At 43.2% G+C, this 22,595-nt stretch overlaps 1 protein-coding gene across 1 annotated transcript in view; it reads right to left on the bottom strand.

Annotated features, from left to right (window-relative positions):
• Positions 1–21,775, bottom strand: part of VSIG1 (V-set and immunoglobulin domain containing 1) — a 32,838-nt gene extending 11,063 nt beyond the window's left edge. Inside the window, exons 1-2 of the mRNA XM_075008113.1 lie at positions 20,633–21,775; positions 13,726–13,833 (exon numbers count right to left, since the gene is read on the bottom strand). Of these exons, the coding sequence (XP_074864214.1) occupies positions 13,726–13,833; positions 20,633–20,887 (363 nt within the window). The 5' untranslated portion in view covers positions 20,888–21,775. The remainder of the gene's footprint in view (positions 1–13,725; positions 13,834–20,632) is intronic.
• Positions 21,776–22,595: the final 820 nt, after the last annotated feature.

Raw genomic sequence — 22,595 nt, 5'->3', positions numbered from 1 at the left:
GTTATTTTGTAAGTCTTTAAAGTGCTACTGGACTCCTTTTTTGTTTTGACACCATTATTTTGAATTAGAAGTAGAATTGGGTCCATTGTGAGTGCTGGTAGTTTGAAACTTGGGCCTTCAGTCTCTCCAGGACTACAGTACTGATATCTCGGGTACTATGGTGATGGGTGTGGTCCGGGAACTAAACATTTCTGATAGGCTATTCATTCACACTCAGCCCTATTCAGTTCTCTTTATAAAACAATGTGCTGAAAAAAATCAGCTTCTATGAAAGACATTGAACCATTTCCATTTTAATCCAGTTTAACAATAATATTCCTACATAACAGTGCGACACCTTGGAGTTTGTAGTGCTGTACTCAGTTCCTACTTTGATAAATGCTGGTTCACAGTTAATTGGCAATGTACCACTTGAGGAGCTCTTTTTGTAAACTATGTGCTCTAGGCGCAATGAACCGACCCACTATATTTAGTGAGTCTTCCCATGGTAATTAGTGATATTAATATGTCCAGCAGTGTGAACAGGATTGGGCCCTTATTTATGATAGCATCTTTCTTATCAAATATGTTTCAGAAATGAGGGTATAATAATATTTATCACTGCTGGACTGACAATTGGCTGATCATGAGAAGTGGTTGAAAAATGCATGTGGGGAAGTTTCACATATTTTGGTTAAGTTTCATTTGCTTCTGACTCATCAAAATTTCATTTTGTCAAAGATTTCCAAGCAGCTTTAGTTCTTGAATCCCCACCCTCCCAACAATAAATACATTTCCATTTATCTTGCAGCTCTGTAGATTGTATTTTGAATAAAAAATAAACACCTGTGCACCCTGACACAATGTTGACTGAAGTATTCAATCAATGTTATCTAGACGTCTTTGTTAGCTTAAGGCAAGCTACACCCCAAAACTGCCACAGTACAGTTGGTTCATACAATGATAAGGTTTTCACTGAAGGTCAAAACCCAGGCTGTGTACCTGTTGTGCAATGGTAACTATTGTATTCCCTTGGCATGATACTATCATAAATGCAAGAACATCTTCATTCTAGCCAGGAAGAAAGATAAAATCCGATGAAGGGTGAAATCCTGGCCTCAATGAAGTGAGTAGAATTGCGATTTTACCCTAAGGAAGTTTGTTCTTCCCTCAGAAAACATCTAGAACTTCTAATATGGTCAAGCAAAGGATAGACCTCAAAATGTGTGTTAAAATAGACCACAAAGTTTTTGCCGTTGAATCTGCCATACTTTGCGCTCTCAACCATCCAACGCCAGAATAAAACTGTGTACAACGCTTCAATGTTTAAGCAGCTTCAGATGTACCTCTTAACAGGGAGTCAGTTGGGAAGGTGGCTCTGATTCAACACATCCTGCACCAGCCCCAGTTCAAGCCACCCACATGCAACCCCAGATCATCACCCCCACACGTGGCGCCAGCTCCGGCTCAACCCCCTGGCCCCAGTTCAACCCCCGCCCATGCAGCTCTGCCTCACCCACGTTGTGCACAGCTCCAGCTCAACTCCATCCTGCCCGCTCCTCTTGCAGCCCTAACCCACCACAGCCTTAACCCCCCTGTCCCCTTTCCATGGCCCCAACCCACCACCAGGCTTAACCCTCCTCAGCTGGGCCCCACCCACCCCAACCCCAGGACTTACCTTTCTGCTGCTTCCCTGCTGCGGAACACGTGTTCTGCTGGGGAAAAAGCTGTCCCCCAACTTACACAAAATTCAAGTTACATGAGGGTGTGCAGAAACGCAACCCCTGTGTAACTCAAGGAACTACTGTACTGTGCCCTGAGAAGGGAATTTCTTCCTGACTGCACATGTATCACCTGAATATAAGGGGGCAGACTGGTGTTCTTTCCCCTCAGCTAATATACGTGCAGGTGCTCTTAGCATATATATGAGATAAGAACTGAAAACTTCTCATTTTGATACCTCTCTCTCCACAAACCAGTGGTGTATGTGTCATATAAATCATTCTGGACTCTTTTTTTACTCATTTATTGACTGTACTGGGTTAAAACCAGCTACAGTGCCTGAAAATATATTTACAGTATATGTTACAACAGAACATGGATACCTTTGACACACGTGCCTTGGAGTGTTGTTCAATATCCTCAGAAGCAAGGTAGATTATACATAAACTTGATTCTGCTCTAGTTCATACCTGTCTCACACCAGAGGCCTGCCACTGAATTTGGAGTCACTCCTGATTTACAGCAGCGTAAGAGGGTTGGGTGAGCTAAAATGGTAGCACCTCTATGGCCATCTCTACATTACCCAGAAGATTGACCTGCTCAGAGCCGATCTTCCGGGTTCAATTTTGCACGCCTACTCAGTGGTCAACTTCTGTACTCCTTGCTATCACAAGGAGTATCACTAACAACGGAGAAACTCTCCCATCAAACTTCCTCAGTGAGAATGGCTAGGTAAATCAATTGCAGACAAGTGGAATTACCTGCCTAGTGTAGACCAAGCCTGAGTAGTTGCACCTGCCAGGGATGTTTTGCTGCTAGTTGGTCCTGGTGACTTCTCAGCTCTCACTAATGGCTCTAAGAAGTTGTGTGCGCACTGCAGTGCCACGTCCTGGAAGCTTGCCTTGGCTGGCATGCTGTGCCAATATGGTAACTAGTAGAACAACTAGTAATGAAAAGGTGGGCTTGACTCTCAAGTCTGTGAAATCTATGGTGAAACCAGAAAACCAACATCTGAAGGATAAAATATTGGCAGAAACAGTACGGGAACAAGCTAGTGGATAGTTTAGAATAGTGTTACCATCAGCTCACAATATGCTGGTCAACCACAAAACCAAAGAGTTGTGGTTGAGAAAACCAAATGAGAAATGGAAAGAGAAACACCAGTATGCCAGCTTGGTTGTCATCCAGACAAACAAGGGCTGCGTTCGCTACTCAGAAATGGAAGTGGGAGGGAAAGGATGTGGTAGAACAAACACAGCAACATGCGGAACAGGGAATTACATAATGGATTCAAAAGGAGAAGACATCGGAGCATGGAATGTAAGAACGTTATATCAGGCTGGAGCACTTGGCAGTAATAATGCATGAGTCGATATGATACGCCTGGGAACTTGTCAATGTATGGAAAAGTGAGATGGGAAGGCAAAGGAGAATTCTACTACAATGAACACAGGATATTGGCATTAGAAAGTGAAGATGGTGGATGCTGGGATGAAGTCACATTGATGCCAATGGCAAGCCAGGCTCTTAACACATTTAAACTGATCTCTCTTTGTATGTTAAAGGCACGATTCAGAATCAAACCTTCCACAGTCTCAATGGTCCAAGTATATTCAGTGACCTCAGCAGCACCCAGGAAGAAATACTAGAAATTTTAAGACAAGACATTATTAGTGATAGGAGATTTTAATTTGAAAGTAGTTTCAGCTCGGAATTCACGGGCTGGGGCAATAGTCAGATTTGGACTTGGTCAAGAAAATGATGGAGAAGAGCTACTACATTTCTGCCTAACGAGCAACATGGTGATAACTCACAAGCTATTTCAACAAATAAAGATACTGAGGAAATGAACTTACATAGCAGCTAATGGGCAAATGAAGAATATGACAGAATTTGTATTTGTGGCTCACAGAAATTGTGTGTTGTCATGCAAATCACTTGTAGCTGATACTTAATCAGATCATAAATTGATACTGATATCAAAAAGGTTGAGGCTGAGAGCAACCAAAAAAAGTGCCAAAAGCTAAAGTCTATGACGTGGACAATTTGAAGAAGCAAGATATCCAGAAAAAATGCAAAGGAAGTTGTGCAGAAAACCATCATCTTCGGCGAACAGTGTAAAAAAAGCAGACTGCGCAAAGCAGAATAAGAGTACACAGCAAAATACTGCAGACGTGAAAGACCGTAATGGGGAAATAATTGAGGACAGATAAGCAAAGAATAAAGGATGAAAAGAGTATTTTGAAGAGCTATGCAGTTTGCAGAACCCAGAAGGTGAAAAGGACCTGGAAAAGCTTTCCATTGCAAATAAGAAAGGGTGGATGCTGGAATTCTTAGAGATAAAGTTCTTGATAAGAAATCTGAAAAAGAAAAAGGTTCCAGGAAGTGACAACATAAGTGCAGAACTGCTAGGGGCAGGTGAGGGACACATGATAAAAGTATCGGAGGGGTAGCTGTGTTAGTCTGGATCTGCAACAGCAACAAAGGGTCCTGTGGCACCTTATAGACTAACAGAAAAGTTTTGAGCATGAGCTTTCGTGAGCACAGACTCACTTCATCAGATGCTGGTCTTGGAAATCTGCAGGGCCAGGTATAAATAAGCCAGAGCAAGGGTGGGGATAACAAGGTTAGCTCAGTCAGCAAGGGTGAAGCTTACTACCAGCAGTTGATCTGGAGGTGTGAACACCAAGGGAGGGGAAGCTGCTTTTGTATTTAGCCAGCCATTGACAGTCTTTGTTTAAGCCTGAGCTGAGGGCGTCGAATTTGCAGATGAATTGTACCTCAGAAATTTCTCTTTGGAGTCTGGTCCTGAAATTTCTTTGCTGTAGGATAGCTACTTTTAAGTCTGCTACTGTGTGGCCTGGGAGATTGAAGTGCTCTCCTACGGGTTTTTGTATATTACCATTTCTGATATCTGATTTGTGTGCGTTTATGCTTGTACGTAGAGACTGTCCAGTTTGTCCAATGTATATAGCAGAGGGGCATCGCTGGCACATGACGGCATAAATTATATTGGTAGATGTGTAGCTCAATGAACCCACGATGGTGTGGCTGATCTGGTTAGGTCCTGTAATGGTGTTGCTGGTGTAGATATGTGGGCAGAGCTGGCAACGAGGTTTGTTGCATGGATGGGTCCCTGAGTTAGAGTGACTGTGGTGCGGTGTATAGTTGCTGGTTAGGATTTGCTTCAGGTTGGCAGGTTGTCTGTGGGCAAGGACTGGTCTGCCTCCCAAGGCCTGTGAAAGTGGGGGATCGTTGTCCAGGATGCGTTGTAAATCCCTGATGATGCGCTGTAGAGGTTTTAGCTGAGGACTATAGTTGATGGCTAGTGGTGTTCTGTTGGTTTCTCTCTTGGGCTTGTCCTGTAGTAAGAGGCTTCATGGCACACGTCGGGCTCTGTTGATCTGTTTTTTCACTTCCTCAGGTGGGTATTGCAGTTTCAAGAATGCTTGGTAGAGATCCTGTAGGTGTTTGTCGGAAGGATTGGAGCAAATGCAGTTATATCTTAGTGCTTGGCTGTAGACAATGGATCGTGTGGTGTGTCTGGGATGGAAGCTGGAGGCATGAAGGTAGGCGTAGCAGTCAGTAGATTTACGGTACAGGGTGATATTGATGTGGCCATCGTGTATTAGCACCGTGGTGTCCAGGAAGTGGATCTCCTGTGTGGACTGTTCCAGGCTGAGGTTGATGTTGGGGTGAAAGTTGTTGAAGTCCCAGTGGAATTCCTCCAGAGTCTCCTTCCCATGGGTCCAGATGATGAAGATGTCATCATTGTAGCGTAAGTAGAGACGGGGTGTTAGTGGACAAGAGCTAAGGAAGCGCTGTTCCAGGTCAGCCATGAAAATATTGGCATATTGAGGGGCCATGCGGGTACCCATAGCTGTGCCACTGATTTGAAGGTATATATCGTCGCCAAATCTGACATAGTTGTGTGTGAGGATAAAGTTACAGAGCTCAGCCATCAGATGTGCTGTAGCATCCTCAGGGATACTGTTCCGGACAGCATTTATTCCATCTTTGCGTGGGATGTTGGTACAGAGAGCCTCTACATCCATGGTGGCTAGGATAGTGTTTTCTGGTAGGTCATCAATGTCTTGCAGTTTTCTCAGGAAGTCAGTGGTGTCTCAGAGATAGCTGGCAGTGCTGGTGGCATAGGGTCTTAGGAGAGAGTCCACATAACCAGACAGTCCTTCAGTGAGAGTGCCAATGCCCGAGATGATGGGGTGTCCAGGATTTCCAGGTTTGTGGATCTTGGGTAGTAGGTAGAATAGCCGCAGACAGGGCTCTAAAGGTGTGTTGGTATAAATCTGTTCTTGTGCTTGTGTAGGGAGTGTCCTGAGCAGATGGTGTAGTTTCTTAGTGTATTCCTTGGTGGGATCTGAGGAAAGTAGTCTGTAAAATTTGGTATTGGAGAGTTGTCTGGAAGCCTCCTTCTGGTAGTCAGACCTGTTCATGGTGACAGTAGCTCCTCTTTTATCTGCCTCTTTGCTTATAATGTCAGGGTTGTTTCTGAGGCTGTGGATGGCATTGCGTTCCGCATGACTGAGGTTGTGAGGCAAACGATGCTGTCTCTCCACAATTTCTGCCTGTGCGCGTCGGCGGAAGCATTCTGTATATAGGTCCAGACTGTTATTTCTACTCTCAGGAGGAGTCCACGTGGAGTTATTCTTCTTGTGCTGCTGGGAGGGTGTCTGTGTAATGGTGTGCTGGTCAGTGTTGTGTTGAAAGTATTCTTTGAGTCTGAGACAGCGAAAGTAGACTTCCAGATCACCGCAGAACTGTATTATGTTTGTGTGGGTGGTGGGGCAAAAAGAGGGTCCCCAAGAAAGAGCAGACTCTCTGCTGAGCTGAGTGTGTAGCTGGACAGATTGACGATATTGCTGGCTGAGTTAGTGGTACCACTGCTGTGGCTCTGTGTGGCAGGCAGGAGTTTAGACAGCTTGAAGTCCTTTTTCCTCTGTAGAGCAGTGAAGTGTCTAATGTAAATCTCCTGTCTTATTTTAGTAAAGTTCAGCAGTGTGGAAGTTTGTGTTGAAGGTTGGTTTTTTATGAAAGACTCCAGATTTGAGAGCTCTTTTTTGATGTTCTCCTGTTTGTTGTACAGGATGCTGATTAGGTGGTTCCTCAGTTTCTTCGAGAGTGTATGGCATACTCTCTCACTGTAGTCTGTGCAGTATGTAGATTGCAAAGGATTTTTCACCTTTAGTCCATTAGGTATGATGTCCATTTGTTTGCATTTGGAGAGAAAAATGATGTCTGTCTGAGTTTGTGCAAGCTTCCTTGTGAGGTTGATAGATTTCCACTCCATACGGCTAAATGCAGTGCCTTGCATGGTGTCAAGTATCGGAGGGGTAGCCGTGTTAGTCTGGATCTGTAACAGCAACGAAGGCTCCTATGGCACCTTATAGACTAACAGAAAAGTTTTGAGCATGAGCTTTCGTGAGCACGGACTCACTTAATCAGAAGCTGGTCTTGGAAATCTGCAGGGCCAGGTACAAATAAGCCAGGTGATGCACAAGCTGTTCAACAAAATATACAAACAAGAGCATGTGCTAAGTGAATGGGTGGAAGCCATAATAGTACACCTCTATTGAAAAGGAGTTAAAAGTGAGTGCAAGCACTACAGAGGGACCCACTTATTGAGTGTGCTGGGACAAGCATTGCAGAGAAGACCGGGGAGGAAGGTGGAACTGAGGCTTGCAGAGGAAGAGGTCGGATTTGGACCAAGATGAAGCAGATCAGCTATTTGTGAGAAGACAGATTTGGAGAAGTACACTAAACACAATCAAACCTGCTACATCAGGCTTCAAACAGGCTTTTGATCGCATGTGGTAGAAATAGTTATGACACATTTTGAGCACATGTGGGAAACTGTTCAAGCTAAGTGTAGAAACACATGCAGCAAGCTGATAGGTGCAGAGAAAATAGACAAGAAGCCCTTGTTAGTGCAAGTCTGTCTATTTAGGCTGTGATATTTGCTTTCAGCTGCAGCATAAATGTAGCTAAAGGGTTCTGCTTTCCTCAAAGAATCTGTGCTTTCCTACTCCTACTAATGGGATTCACATTTTACCACAATTAAGAATGTTTTATTGAAGTCTAGAGGTAAACCTGCGTTGCAGAGTCAGGATCTGCATCTGAATCCTAGTGCTCCCAAAACTCAGTAAGTGTTTTAGTACAGGCCTGGCTCTAGTACCAATGGGTCAGCTCTTATTTCCATTTAAAGTGTTGTACGTTAGTAACAGCAAATGTGTCCCGCTAGGCTAACAGCAGTGGAAATGAGAACAGACTTTTGCCTGGTATTATAAATAGTTTAGGACATCAGTCACCTCCTGCACCAATGGTACTTTATTGATTTTAATGGAGTTACTAGGATTTACAGCGGCAGTAGCATCTGTGTGAGAGGAAAAAAATGTTGGGTCGAACACACTCCCTCGCACTAGTTTCACACCACTTCACTGGAATAACTCCTGATTTTCACCAGCACAAGTGGAGCAGCAGAGTCTTTGTGTCCAGTCAACGAGCATAAGTACCAAAAAAGAATAAATTCTGCTCTCAGGTGACCACAAAACTACTTAGGATTTGCCTCAGAGTAAATGACATCCAAAGTTGCCATGCAGCATGCAAGATCATTGTAAGTTACTCTTCTCCATTCTGTGCCCTTATTGGTCCATCTTCCTGAGGAATAAGTCTTGGGTAATCTAACCATGAATATAGCAGAGTCCATTCTCTACAGAAAACACAGCATTTGCTGCATGTGGCTGTGGTTTCAACACTCCTTTTGAAGATGTTGGAGGTTGGGTGGCTAAGCCTTCATACAATGTTTTGAAAAGCTAATCTTGTGTTCTGAATACAGAGAAAAGATTTAATGTACTTTGAAAAATCAGGGACATGTGTCAACAGATCTGAAAGTATTTACTCTTTTTTCATTACAGATTTGAACAGACACTTTCAGTTTCTTACCATTTCTCCCAGTTGCAGCAATCTCATGGAAGTTACTGTTGGAAACTGAAAGCAGAATTGGCTCCGATGTGCTAGACTCTGCTGTGTATATGCAAGTTTCCAGGAATCTCCTTGGCTTAAGGAGGTCCTTTGGCTGAGTGGAACTGATGCATTGACTTTATGTAGTCCAAAGGCCCACTGTTTGCTGACTGCTGTCTATGTTTACAACAGCATAATGGCCCTAGGGGGTTGTTGCAAGAAAGCACAATTTACAGCAGCCGAGCGGCCATATCCAGAATATAGGAGGCACAAAAGTTAAACAGAGGCTGTAGTCCTAAATTTGCATGTTGCCAAACTTCATTCTGGAGAATATCAAAAATGAAAAGTAGTCAAGCCAAGGGGAAGATAGACCTTTTGCCTTAAGAGGTAGTGGTTCTCACAAGAGCATCTTTGACCTGATGCAAAACACAGAATAAGCTTCAGATTCCTGTTAACTAAATCAATAAAGTTACTGCTTGTTCAGAATAGTTTTGTAAGAATCTGGAGATAGATTAAAAATGGCTTTTCAAATAACTAAATCCAGCTATATGATCAGGATGGAGCCTTCAGAAAATTTCACCCTTCACATGATAATCTCATCTACATGCAACTCAGACCCCAAGTGCCTGATTCAGATTTCATTTGCCCGTATGCTAATGAGGAACAGCAATGATTAAGTTAATGGAGTGACACCAGTGTAAAAATCAGTGTGAGAATCAGACCATTTGTGCGAGTTTGGGTAGGGATGGGGAGACAAGAAGACATTATGCACATTCTTCTCTCCACTAAAAATATATGGATTAGTTTGCTATTATGGCTACAGAAGCACATGAAGCTCTGAGAGAAACAACATGAAATAACAAAACAGGCACACCAGCAATGAACGAACGCACAAGCTTTGTGGTGCATTTGCCCTAGGTCACAGGACAGCCAGAGGCCTCTTTGCCGTATTTTGGCATGAAGTAGGAGCAGGGCTGCTGATACGTCTGCCTTCTTGTCTGTCAGCTGCCACCCTAACAAACCTTGAATCACATTCCACTGAGTAGCCCGTATGAGGTGTTCAAGCAGCTGTGAAGCTGGAAGCCTCCTTTGCGCTTCCTCCTTCATGGCTGGTGCTGTGAGCACTTATATGACTTGGGTGCAACAAGCAAAACTGAGCCCATGTGGGGCCTTGCTGGGGCATACTCCTTGCTAGCACAGCACAGTCTTGGCCAATCAGGTGACTGGTGGGGCCAGAGGTCCTTGCTGAAGGTGGCTGTGCCACACAGTTGTGCAAGAGCTGCCCACAAGCTGGGGCCCAACTTTTCTTGCATCATCTTGGTTTTTAAAGGAGAAAAAATATATATGTTAGTAAAGCCAGAGGAGGCCTCATTGCATGCCCCGGTACCATGCTCTAATGGGACATAAGTCAGAGATCTAATGAGCAGAATACATGGGCACTGGTGAAACGGTTTCCCTGTCGGTGAAACACTCACACAACTCTGTATTCATGCTGCCTCTCCCTGGTGGTTGGTTTGCTGATGTGTGTGTCAGGTAGAAATGAAGCCTTTCCATTTTTCACATAACCAGATGCTTATAGTGACTCACTTGTGAATTCACAAACCGAAATGTTTCTCGCTCCTTAAAATACTTTTCATCTGTCCATTCCCTCATCCGTAGCTTCTGCCAAACAGCCTGGGTCCCAGGAAAGCATCTGCCTGGCTCTAGACGATCTCTGCAAACTTCGCTCCACTCCACACACTTGAAGTCAGCATTGTCCCTTCCTTGCCAGCCGAAGCCACTGGAGCTGGTAGAACTGAGAGTCGTTTGCCTTGGTGAAACTGAGAGAAGAATTTAGTGTCCTACATTTCCCAGGTGATTGTAAGAAATCTTCCGTGGCTGCAAAGAGGAATTAACATAAGGGAGAGCGTGGACAAGCGCAGAATCTCCCTCCTCTCCCTCACACTGGCCTGGGGGAGCCACATCCCCTCTCCCACATAGTGGCTCTCCCTCCTTCATGGCTGGTGCTGTGAGAACTTATATGACTTGGGTGCCACAGGCAAAAGCGAGCGCATGTGGGGACTTGCTGGGACGTCCTCCCTGCTAGCACGGCACAAGCAGCAGCAGCTGATGGAGAATGAGGAATCTCATCTTGGCATCCTTGATCCACTGCTGCCCTTTTGCTGGTGTATCTGACGCCTGCTGAGTCCCTGTCCTTCTCAGAGAAGACACTTGGCTCCATCAGCTTCTTTTCTCCTCAAATGTAAGTACAGTGCTACATGAACTGCATAATTTGGATAAAAAAAATGAAGCATCAAAGAGTGGGAGTCATATGACCAACAGGTCTAAGTTGTCTTTGTAGATCAGAGGTCTGCAAACTTTGGCTGCTGGCCCATCAGTGTGAGCCACTAGTCTGCTGGGAGATTTTGTGCACCTGGAGTGTCCACCGGCTTGGAGCTCAGCTTCCTGGGGCTGCGATTTGTTGTTCCTGGCCAATGGGAATGGCAAGAAGCCATGCCGCTTCCCTCAGCTCCCACTGGCTGGGAATGACAAACCGCAGCCACTGGGACCTGAGGGGTTCCGTGTCTGCAGATATTCCAGTTACATGCTGACGTCTTACCCTGAAAGTCTGGAAAGCAAACTTTGCCAGCCCCTGAAATATGGGGTTGGCTTATGAAAGATTTATAGAGTTTTGCTATTTTTAATCATGCATCTTGGAGAGAGAGGGAGTTTGGCTTATAAATGAAAAGGCTAGTGAATGAAAATATGCAGTCATTGAATCAGGTATTTCCTCACTTTCAGAGGAGGAGCCCCAAGGCGTCATTTTTTTAATTTGTAGTCATTCAGCTCAACTGAGCCGATATGACAGCATTTAATCAAAGGGACCTGAGCAGCACCTCATCCCTAGCTCCCCCAATATTCTGTTTTACTCCCAGTGGACTTGTGAACAGACATTGGTATTTTTCTTTCCTTGTATTACTCTCTTCCTCTTGTTTCACCCACTTTCTACAAGAAGATGCTATTCCATGGGATGACCTGCGATTACAACCGCCAAAACCTTCTTCTACTTCAGTTTATGTTACTATAATCAAAGAGCTGCAAACTTCCAGCACTGACCACTCAGAAGATCCAGCTGCATTGAGCTGTTTCATCACTTCCTGGTGAGCATTTTCTCTAATTACTTTGCTAGATTCTTTTTCACATCAGGAATAAAGGCTGGGAGGAGCCGTATCAACCTCTTTATCATTCTCATGCCATTGCATGAACCCAGGATCTGAAACCACACAGAACTTTAAAAAGAGAGAAGGAAAAAATGTATTCAGCAATTATTCCCTTTAAATGTCTTATGCCTTCATTAAAGACCAAATGCCATGGACATTAATTGCTTATCATAGATGGAGGTCTATATTCTGAATTCATCTATGTAATGTTAAAGTTACTCTGAATCTATATCATGTGCTTGAATCTGGTCCCAAAAGCCTTTGGCAACTAGAACTTCTTTTACACACATTTTTCGTTTAGACTGTGAACTCTCAGAAAATGATATGACTTTTATACCCCGCCTTGCTGGGATTTTGTGATCAGGTTAATTGAAAAAATGAATAGTAACTGCAGGCCTCTTGTTTCTGCTGCATGTTGTCAGAATTTGGAGGAGACAGACATCTTAAGAAACATAAAGTACAACATGGAAACAGCAGAAGGCTGAAATCTTTGGAAATCAGGAATGTAAATCAGATCACCCCTTGGCCAGCTTTCACTGGTGTTAGGAAGGGCTTTAAGATCAGGTCACTTCTCATCCTCATTGTGTCATATGGCACATACATGTGGCTGCAAGGTTTTTGTGTAATTTCTGCAGTGCACCAGCACAGACAGGCTTTTCCTCTACATTAATCTGCAATGTGCAATGGCCTATTTCCTACTCATTTTGGAGGGAAAATTCCACTGAAGTCCCAGCATGTTTCAGAGTATGTGGATTAGACAGAGAAAAATAAATAGCTACTGTGGACATGTCATAGAAAACAAATTCTGGATTCACATTTGAGTTCTTCTGTCACCTTGCTGCCAGATCAGATTGTGACTTTGCACCTTCTTGCTTTATGCTGAATGTTCTGAACTTCATTGGCAGGGAACAACAGTTTGTGCCTGTTTGCATTGACACAAATGATCTATTTCCAGTGTGCAGGAGGGAGCAGAAATTAGTTCTTTCCATGTAAAGCCCTTGTACTAAGAGGGTGCGGTAGCTGCAGCTAGGCAGAGTCCTGAAGAACGAACAAATCGTACTGAAAAAGTTAAATCGTCAGTTTCCTACCCAGTTCATGTACTTTTGCAATTCACGGAACTGCCTCTTTTTTTTATCACAGCAATGTGGAAAGGAAGCAGCACAACTTGCACTGTTATCTTATCAGAAAGTGCACCCTTGATTCCCGGCAGTGAAATCCAAATTCAAACCCAGCTTGCCCAGATGCAGTGCCAAGGCTGGTGGTCTACAGCTCTTTGGACAGGTTGAACCTCTGTAGTCCAGCACCCTCAGAACCTGACTGGTGCCAAGCAAGAGAATTTACTGGCCCATGGTTGGTCAATATTGTCTAGCAGAATTGCCAACACTTCCGCTGCTTAGTGGGCTCTTAGAAGACATTTAGGGGTAAATCACAGCTAAATAACAGCACAGACCACAAGAGCCAGGATTGGTGGCTGTAAACGAACTTTATGGGGCCATGGGAAACTTGGCCACACCCATGATAAGAGAATGTCCAGGTATCTAAAATCATGTCAAATTGCAAATTTTGCCAGATGAGAGGGTGCTGGACTAGAGAGGTTCAACCTGTACCATGCAGCTAAGGCACACCCAGTTGCTGTGGGGAAAAAACACAAGGCTACATCCCAATACCTTTGATGTCCTGGCTGTGAAAAATGCAGTAAGTCTCAGGGCGAAAACAAAAAGTCAAAGTAGGGCATTTGTGTAATTTCACTTCAGTTCTTGGATTGGCTTTGGGATTTCAATACAGAACAACATTTCTATTAGCTCCATGCTGGTAAAAACGTTTTTTAAGTTTGTTTTTTGCTTACCTGGTGTTTCCAGCTACATCTTCCCCGGGCATCTGTCACATACACCGTCTTTAGACAATGATTGACTGACTTTTCATCCATACTCTGAATATTGCGGCACAGGGCAGGCTGTATTTGAGTAGAAATGTGCTGGTCTAAGAGTTTAATGTGACTCTGAACGTTTGCACAAAAGCACAGCACACCCTCTCTGCACAGCTGCTCTGAAGAAGTCAGCAAAATGGGCAGAGTTATAAGGTCGGGGTAGTTCAGCAGTACTTATAGGTAGTCTCTTGTTTCAGAATGTCTTAAATCCTGAATTGTAGAGTTTGGGAGGGGGTGTGCATTATAATGTTATTACTGAGTTATACCTACAGTCACACAAACCAAGTGCATCATGTGTTTGTTTGTTCCAAACACAGCAGATAAGGCCTGATTCCTGTCTCCCTCTAGATTCTTGGTAGTTTTGCTTTTTTCCATGTCGATGTGTAACCCCAGAGGCATGGAGATCACTGACGAGCGAAAGTGAAGTCTCTGCTCTACAGCCTTCACTGGGAGGCAGCAGACTTTTAGCTCATGCAGTAGAGCACACTAAGGGCTTTTCTACACAGGCCACTTCCTTTGGAAGTGCCATGCTAATACATGGAGTGAAAGATGCTAATGAGGCGTGGATGCAAATTCCCTGTGCCTCATTAGCATAATGTCACATGATTTGAAGTCCGGAAGACCGTTCTTCCGGACTCCAAAACGCCGTGTAGAAGTGTGGCCCCCGGGGGGAGGGGGGGGCGCTTCCGGAAGGACATGCTTCTTCCGGAGGCCCCTTCTTCCCAAAAATTTTTTGGGGGCCGCGCTTCTACACGGTGTTTTGGAGTCCAGAAGAACGGTCTTCTGGACTCCAAATCACGTGATGTTATGCTAATGAAGTGTGGGGAATTTGCATCCATGCCTCATTAGCATATTTCGCTCTGTGTATTAGCATGCCACTTCTGAAGGAAGTGGCCTGTGTAGAAACAGCCTAAGATTGCAGGTTAATTCCCTCCTGCTAATGACCACGGTCCATCAGTCTTATACATGGTTCTCTTTTCTTATTTTATGGACCAGACTCTGATCTATGTTCCACCAGCATCAGTCATGGGTAGTTCCACTGACTTTGATTAAATTGGTTATACTGGTGTCAATGGAGAATGCTTCCATTGCCAGCAGTGGCCTTATACCAGAATGACCCTGTTGCCATTCAGATACCAACCTGACCCTATCCCTCATAATTAGAACCTGTTCTGTTTCCCCTTTGCATAGAACCATTCCAGTAATCCAAGTCCCATGTACATCCCCGCAAAATCTGAGTTAGATAAAAATCCAATTTTAAAAATGGTCTTAGCCCAGGGGAAGTTTTCTTATAATATGGAAAGGGCCTAATGAGTAAGCTGCCCATGGAGCTCTCCAAAAGACATTGGTTTGTTTTCCTGGTGGTTGTATCTCACCTCCTGAATTAGAACTGGTTGTGAAGTGGAACCTCACGATTAGGTCCTCAAGGAGTATTTCTTGGGCTATGTCTACACTAGGCAAAGTAAATCAATTGCAGATATGCAATTCTACCTATGGCAGTTGCATAGCTAGTAGAAACCTATCTGCACTTGGCTTTCTTGGCCATTCCTACTGAATGAGGTCAATGGGAGGGTTTCTCCTGTCGACCTCCTTTACTCCTCACATCTCGCAAGGAGTACAGATGTCAACTGTGAACCCTAAGAGGTCAATTTTGCATGTCCCTACTAGACGCATGAAATCAAATCCAAGAAGATTGCCCCTGAGCAGGTCGATCTTCCGGGCTAGTGTAGACATAGCCCTGTAGCTCAGCAAAGAGCCCACCAGGCTACAAAGAACCAGCATTAACCACCTATTCAGTGAGTGCTCTCAGTCTCTCGTAGTTGAAGGCTGAGGATGCGGGGGTCCATGAGGATGAAACATGGCCACCATTATTACCACTCTGGGGTTGGGGGGAGGATACTCCTGCTTTCAGTGTTTGGTATGTGCACTCAGCACACTGCTGCAAAGTGTCTCGGAATCTTTTAGACAATTCCATACCTCGTCCATGCCCGAACCAAAATCTGGCCTCCCCAGTTATTGCACAATATGTTGTGTTCTGATTATTTTTCCCGTTTGCCCCAGAAGTGGCTCTGTTTTAGTGATAGTATTGGTTCATACTAAGGATGCAGGACAGAGTTTGTTACTGTTCAGGATGAAAGTTGATAGAGAACATAAATGTTAAATATTATTAATTTCACCTGTTCACATTTTTCCCCTTTGGTCAGTTTGCTGTATCTTTAGAAACACAGTGATGTCACCACCACGTGCAAAACAGTCACTCCTGATTTTGTAAAAATGAAAATACTGTCACTACTTATAGTGTAACATGCAAAGTATTGGCACGTGTCAAATGCAAATTTCCATCACTCCTGTAATATTTTAACTTATACTTGCTGTACCACTGGTTCTGGCTTGATTGGACACAATCTTTTTTGTAATTCACCTTTCACATATTTAATCTAGTTTGGAGGCGTTGCTGTAAGAATTTAAGAATAGATCCTATAGGCTTTGGAAACCAGAGATTTTACCCTAATCCTACAATTTATTTCCTGGAGCAGAATCTAGGCTGGCTCTGCCTGTGCAGAGCCAATTGAAGCATCTGGATATTGGGCTCCCCTCCTCCAAACTTTATGCAAGTGCTAATGGGGGAGTCATTGAGGCTACACATGGGTTTTGTACATTTCATCATATCGTGAAGGGACCTTGAGAGGTCATTGAGTCCAGTCCCCTGCTCTCACAATGTGACCTATCACCATCCCTGACAGATTATTTTATTTAATTTTAACCTGCCCCAGGCTCCTGAAAGGCCCTCTTAGGGACTGAACTTGCACACCTGGGTTTATAAGGCCAGTACTCTCCCCACTGGGCCATTCCCTCCCCACTGCTTGCCTTGTGCATATGTGGAAGTTTTCACAGGACTGGGGCTCTGGTTTGGACACCTGCTGTGTCACTGGCAAGATGTGTGACCTTGGGTCAGTCAGTTTCCTCTCTCGTCCAGACCCTCAAAGGTATGTAGGCACCTAACTCCCATGCCCTCGGCTGGAAACCACTATTCAGTATTGTGATTGCAAAGCCATGGTGATCGGGGAAAGCAGAAAGAAAAACAGGTACAGAATCACTGGTATCACACAGTTGACTTTATATGTACAATGTTTGGTTGAAAGATGGTGAACCTATCACATTTACATTATCGGTGCAAAAGCCAACATCTTGTTTCTATTCATGCATATTGCAGTAATAGTGTAACACATGGCCTAAGAGATAAGAAACTTCTTAGAATAAGAACAGGGTGAGGCTTTATATTTTGCCATGGCCTACTTAGCTAAGGAGAACCAGATTCATACTCTACATATATAACTGCATTTGCTATGAACTACTCGTTGCTAACACCTGCTATTCCTCCGCCTGCTGCACCCCTACTCATAGCATTGTCTGTATGCAGCCTGCTTGTGGTATTTCATCTTCTCCTGTTTAACTGCCATTGCTTTTAACACTCTAGCACCTGTGACCAGCATTAGATATGCCTGGCAATGCAGAACAGGATATGAAAACACCAGAATAAATAGCAAAAGAAGCCTTGCAAGTTGGCACAATAGGAGCTAAAGGATCATTCTGAATATAGTCTGTGAAACAGCAGCACTATTTACTCAGAAGCAATTATATATAGGTACAATTACTATAGACTTTTATATCTTATATTAATATTGTCAGCACTCCTGATCCACTGATTTCATTAGGCATAATGTCAGACCACAATATTCCATAGTATTACCCCCAACACATCAATATCTATATAGTAAGCTGTAATATTTTGGTCATTGCTGTAAAATACTGAGTTTTTAAAAATAAGAGCAGCCATAGTTCCATGCTGCCTCATTATATCTTTAAGATACGGCGACCGTATGTGATTCTTTATGTACTTTAAACATTGATCTTGTTTAATGATACAAATTTCCCTTAATCAATCCTACAGTTCCACAGAATTTGCTCTGTTACTCAGTGCTACTGTGAAAACAATTGACCAGCTGTAAATAAGCATTGTTCCATTGACATTAACAAAGCTGTGTTGATTTACCACCAGCTCAGGATAATTTCTCTGAATATGTAATACATTTAAGGGAAAATATGCTTATGCTCACTCATACACGTAGACCGGCTACATGAGTAACTGGAGCAGAATTTCATTCTCCTTATTATATCTAACATTAGCTAAAAACAGCTGAGATATTTAAAATTACAACTGAATGGGAAAGGATAAATATTTCCCACAGGTGTATTGGGAGAGAAAGAAAAAGGTTTTTGCAAAAATGTTCTGGCTGTTTTAAAATGTGACAACTGGGGAAAAAGCCCTCCAAGTTGTGTCTTGCTTTGTTAGTTTGTTGGTTAACTTTTGTTAGGTGTTTGAAAAAATTAGACGTTTTGAATGAAATTGTTTTCCACTAAAATTTTCATTCAAGAGAACAAAAGACCATTTTTAATACAAAAAAATTTATTTTGGATGGTAAATATTTAGATTTAAAATTTGACAACATTGGTCAATTTTGTGATCATTATAATGCATAGCACAAGCTCAGGCACTGATATACTTAATGTACTCTTGTATTGTGCCATTCTACTATATGTATGTTATGGTAACTTTGGTCCATTAGTTAATATATGAAACGGAGAATGTCACAGGTATAGCTTAGAACTACAGAATTTTGAACATAAATTGGATTACCCAAACTGTCCCACTTAGACTGTGCCATTTTGTTATTCTGGTTACAAGCCCTACAAACACTGAGCTAACAGATCATTGCCATGAATTCATTTTCTTATGCAGGTTGAACCTCTCAGCAAACTTGGGACCAGATTGGTGCCGAACTAGAGAATTTGCCAGACCACAGGAGGTCAATATTGTCTAGCACCATTACGAACACTTCTACTGCTTACTGTGCTCTTAGAAGACATTTAGAGATAAATTAGAGCTAATAACATCACAGGACACTGAGAGCCAGGACAGGTGGCTGGAAACAAACTGCTCTAGCATAGCAGGTAGTCCTCTTACTTTCATATTAAGCTGGTATTTCTTTCAAATCTGTATGTTGTTATTTCTGTTTTAGGTCCATGATGTAGTAGATTTTATACGGTCCACAAAATACAGACAATGTCTGTCTTATAAATCCATAATATTGGTACTAGTTGTCTGTCAGTGCCTCTCATTTACATTTTACAGTGAAACTGATCAACAAGATTACCTGTCTGTAATAAACCAGCCAATCTATTTAAATGAGTTCTCGGTTATAACACTCAGGCAAGAACCCTGAATTTCTAGAATGAAAATGTTAGTGGAAGAAGTGACATTGTGCCATGGGGACAAAGGGACTGGGCTTCTAATGGGCACAACAAGGCACTAGAGCTGAGTATTTCACGGGCACAGAAAAATTGAGCTGGCACATTTAATCGCCATTTCTTCTGACAAAGAAGAGGCTGCTGCTGATTGGTTCAGTCTTCTGAGTAGGGAGAAAAGGGAATTCTGACTGAAATTGGAGGGAACTGAGGGTGCTCAGGAACTCACCTGGCTGGGCCTGCATGTAACTGTGAAGCACGAAATACTGATCTAAGCGTTACCGTGACACATGCAACTCATGTTAAGAAGTCTTATGACAGCCACCAAACACCTGCTCTCACAGCCCTGTGTTTTATGCTGGGATGGGGTTGTATGTAGATTAGGTTTTACTGCCAAGAAGATCTAAGTTTTTGAGAAGGCCTGGAAAGCAGCAGAAGCATGGATAGGAAGTTGTCCACACCCCTCATTAGCCACTACAAGGCCATATGCTGGAGCCACGGAGGAGAGTAACAGGGCATGGTTCTGTTAGTTCAAGTGTGTGCACCCCCGACACAAGAAAGGTCTCTCCTCTCCTACCAAGGGCTCTAGGCACCCTTCCCCCAGCTGCACCCAGATAGCCAGTGGATCTGTGCCCTCACCACATGCTGAATGGAGGGAGTCCCAGGGCACACACAAGTTAGAAAATCAGTGTATTGGCTCCCCATAGCCTCCTTCCCCTACCTGCCATGTTTCATGCTCCTACAGGTGAAGGGTAGCTGTGATTTGCTTCTAGCCAGTGGTAGATATGATGGACAGATGATTTGGTGGTCCTGGCTAGTCTTAAACACGTCTCTGCATATTGCTGTACTTGCGATGCCTTCATGCTTCCGGGAGGTACTGACCAGGGCTTTCTGACCAATGAATTTTTACTGAGTGGCAGATCAGATGTTTTCCATCCTTCTAAAGGGAACAAACCCCCTCCTAACAGCCCCCACTCTGTCCTGAAATAGCAGAATGCTGCCTGTGGGATAACACTGAATAATATTGTGAGGAAATTTTATAGTGATATGGGGGATACAAGTGCTGGGGAAAAGGGCTTTCATTATACTCTTAAAATGGGGAACACAGGTGCTTCCTGCTATATGACCCACCAGTTCTTTTCAGCATGTAGATCCTACCAGTATCTTCAGACAGCAGAATAACAACCTATTGCATTGAAATCCCCATCAGTCAGACAGAAAAGGAAGCATGGCTCAGTGGTTAAGGTGTTAGCCTCTGAGACTTGGGACATATGGATTGTTTCCTGCAACCCCTCTCCACCCCGATTTCCTGTATGACCTTTGACCTCAGTCTCTCTGTGCCCCAGCTGCCATCTGTAAAATGGAGCTGTTAGCACTTCCCTACCTCACAGGGGTGTAGTGAGAATAAATCCGTTAAAGGTTCTTGGATGCTCTCGCAACGGGGGACATATATGGATGAGAGACAATACATACATCTTAATATAATATAACATAATATATAATATATAAATCTCCTTACTGTTTGAGATTGTTTCTCTTTGGCGCTGTAAAAACTCCACTGAATGAAAAGTGAATCCATAGGCCCCGTTGTTGTGTAGGTGCAGAGAAGAGTGGCATTTCCACCAACAGTGACGTTCACCGTGCTCTGGGGAACTGTCACAGTCATGCCGCTGATGTGGCCTGCAGGGAATAAGAAAGGGGAGATTAGTCTATGGCTGGTGCACACTAAGAAACGCTGCGTTAAGTTCTGTTGTCCCAGTTCCCCCTCTTCCATGCTATCCTGCAGGCACGTATAACGAGTCCTTTTCACTCCCTTCACTGAGGTTTTCCCTGGTGGTGGAGTGACTATTCTAGATTTAGTAGCTGGGAAAGGATGAAGGTGACATGAAGGTCCCAGATCCACTAAATTTTCATGCCCTCTTTTAACAGAAAAACAAGTCTAAATTTCCTAGGAATTATGTATTGCGTTGTCGTAGTCATAGATCTTTTTGTTGTCATAGTAACCAAGTGAAATGGTTAGGAGGTTAGCCCAGCTGGTTTTGGTTGGTTTTAGCTTGTAGGGTGTGGTGGAGTATATGGAAAACTTGCAACTGTTGCAGCTGTCTGTGTTGGAGTGATTTCTTCCTAAACAGGGTGACTTCAAACAGTATAGCACTAGGCCTGGTCCACACAATATAGTTAATTCTTTCCCAGGTGAGTGCTCTCTGCTGCCTGGAATGGGCAGTCTTATTTCCCAGCCAGCTCATTCAATGGCTTTGCAGCAATCCCTTATTTCCTTGTACTTCTTCCTTCTAAACACCAGCTCACTTCCTGGCTCTTTCTCACCCGAGTGTACCATGCAGCACTGTCATCCCCAGACAATATCGCCCTTTCTTATATTTATCCCCAAGGGCTGGGTAAGCCGTTGCCAACTCTGAGTTTCTATTGCACCTCGATCCTCTAAGCTGTGGAATTTAGTGCTAGAATCCAGGCATCCTTTCTCAGTTCTTCCCTCTTAATAGCTTAGGTTCTGGGTGTGCCTGTCAAGGCTCTGGTGCACAGCTAGGTATTCGTGCTATTCCCAAGTGGAATCTGCAGGGCAGCAGGTGGCAAGAGCTAATTAGGTGCTTTAAAAATGTAAAAAGTCCCAAGCAGTATTTACTGCTGTTTTGCTAGTGGGAAGTGTGAACTGATATTATTGCACTTAGAGTAAGACTCAAGTTTATTTTTAGGGGCAAGTTATCCTTTTTGGAATTTTTTTTTTTTTTCTGGGATAGAAGAATTCTGTGAAAGTGAGCAACTACATGCCGCATGGAACAAATGGAATGGCTGTCAAAAATAGATCACATATTGTACACAATATTAAATTAAAAGTATCTATTACAATTAGAAATAACTGGCAGTTTGAATTTAATTCTTTGCATGCTTTCCTGTAATTCTGTTCAGTAATTCTTGCCTGTATAATTTATACATTAGTCATGTATAATGGGTATTGCAGAATTTGATTTTTTAAAAATTATGATAATTAAAATGGATGTTTATAAGCATTTTTTGTTTTTATCATTTCCGCTATTGTGGGAAAATCATGGGATGGTCAGGCAATAATTATTTAATGACAGTAAATGTTGAGATTCAAAATAAGTTCTCAGATAGCATTTTTCTTACTTTCAATTTCAGTTAGTATGGAGGGAAATATTTTTCATTGGTAGGTGGATATATAGTGAAATTGATATTTACCAGCATTTATAAATAAAGATCTAATCCTTCAAAGCCTAAATACGATTATATATTTATGCTGCACCTAGTAATCACACTGAAGTGTGGAACTGGGCCCAGAAAGTTATACACGGCAACAAGCTAATGTGCATTTCATGTCAGTCAAAAAAGAAATAATTAAAGCAAAGCAGTCTGGATTAGAGTGGAGTGGGTTTTGTTATGCTGTTGAATCCAATTTTCAAGCTACAGTTTTAAGATTCTGATGATTCATCTATCCGGTCTGCAAA

This window comes from Carettochelys insculpta, chromosome 13 (assembly GCF_033958435.1).
Source record: "Carettochelys insculpta isolate YL-2023 chromosome 13, ASM3395843v1, whole genome shotgun sequence".
NCBI lineage: Eukaryota > Metazoa > Chordata > Testudines > Carettochelyidae > Carettochelys > Carettochelys insculpta.
The sequence above is the reverse complement of the archived record's forward strand: the minus strand, read 5'-3'. Positions and strand labels throughout refer to the sequence as shown.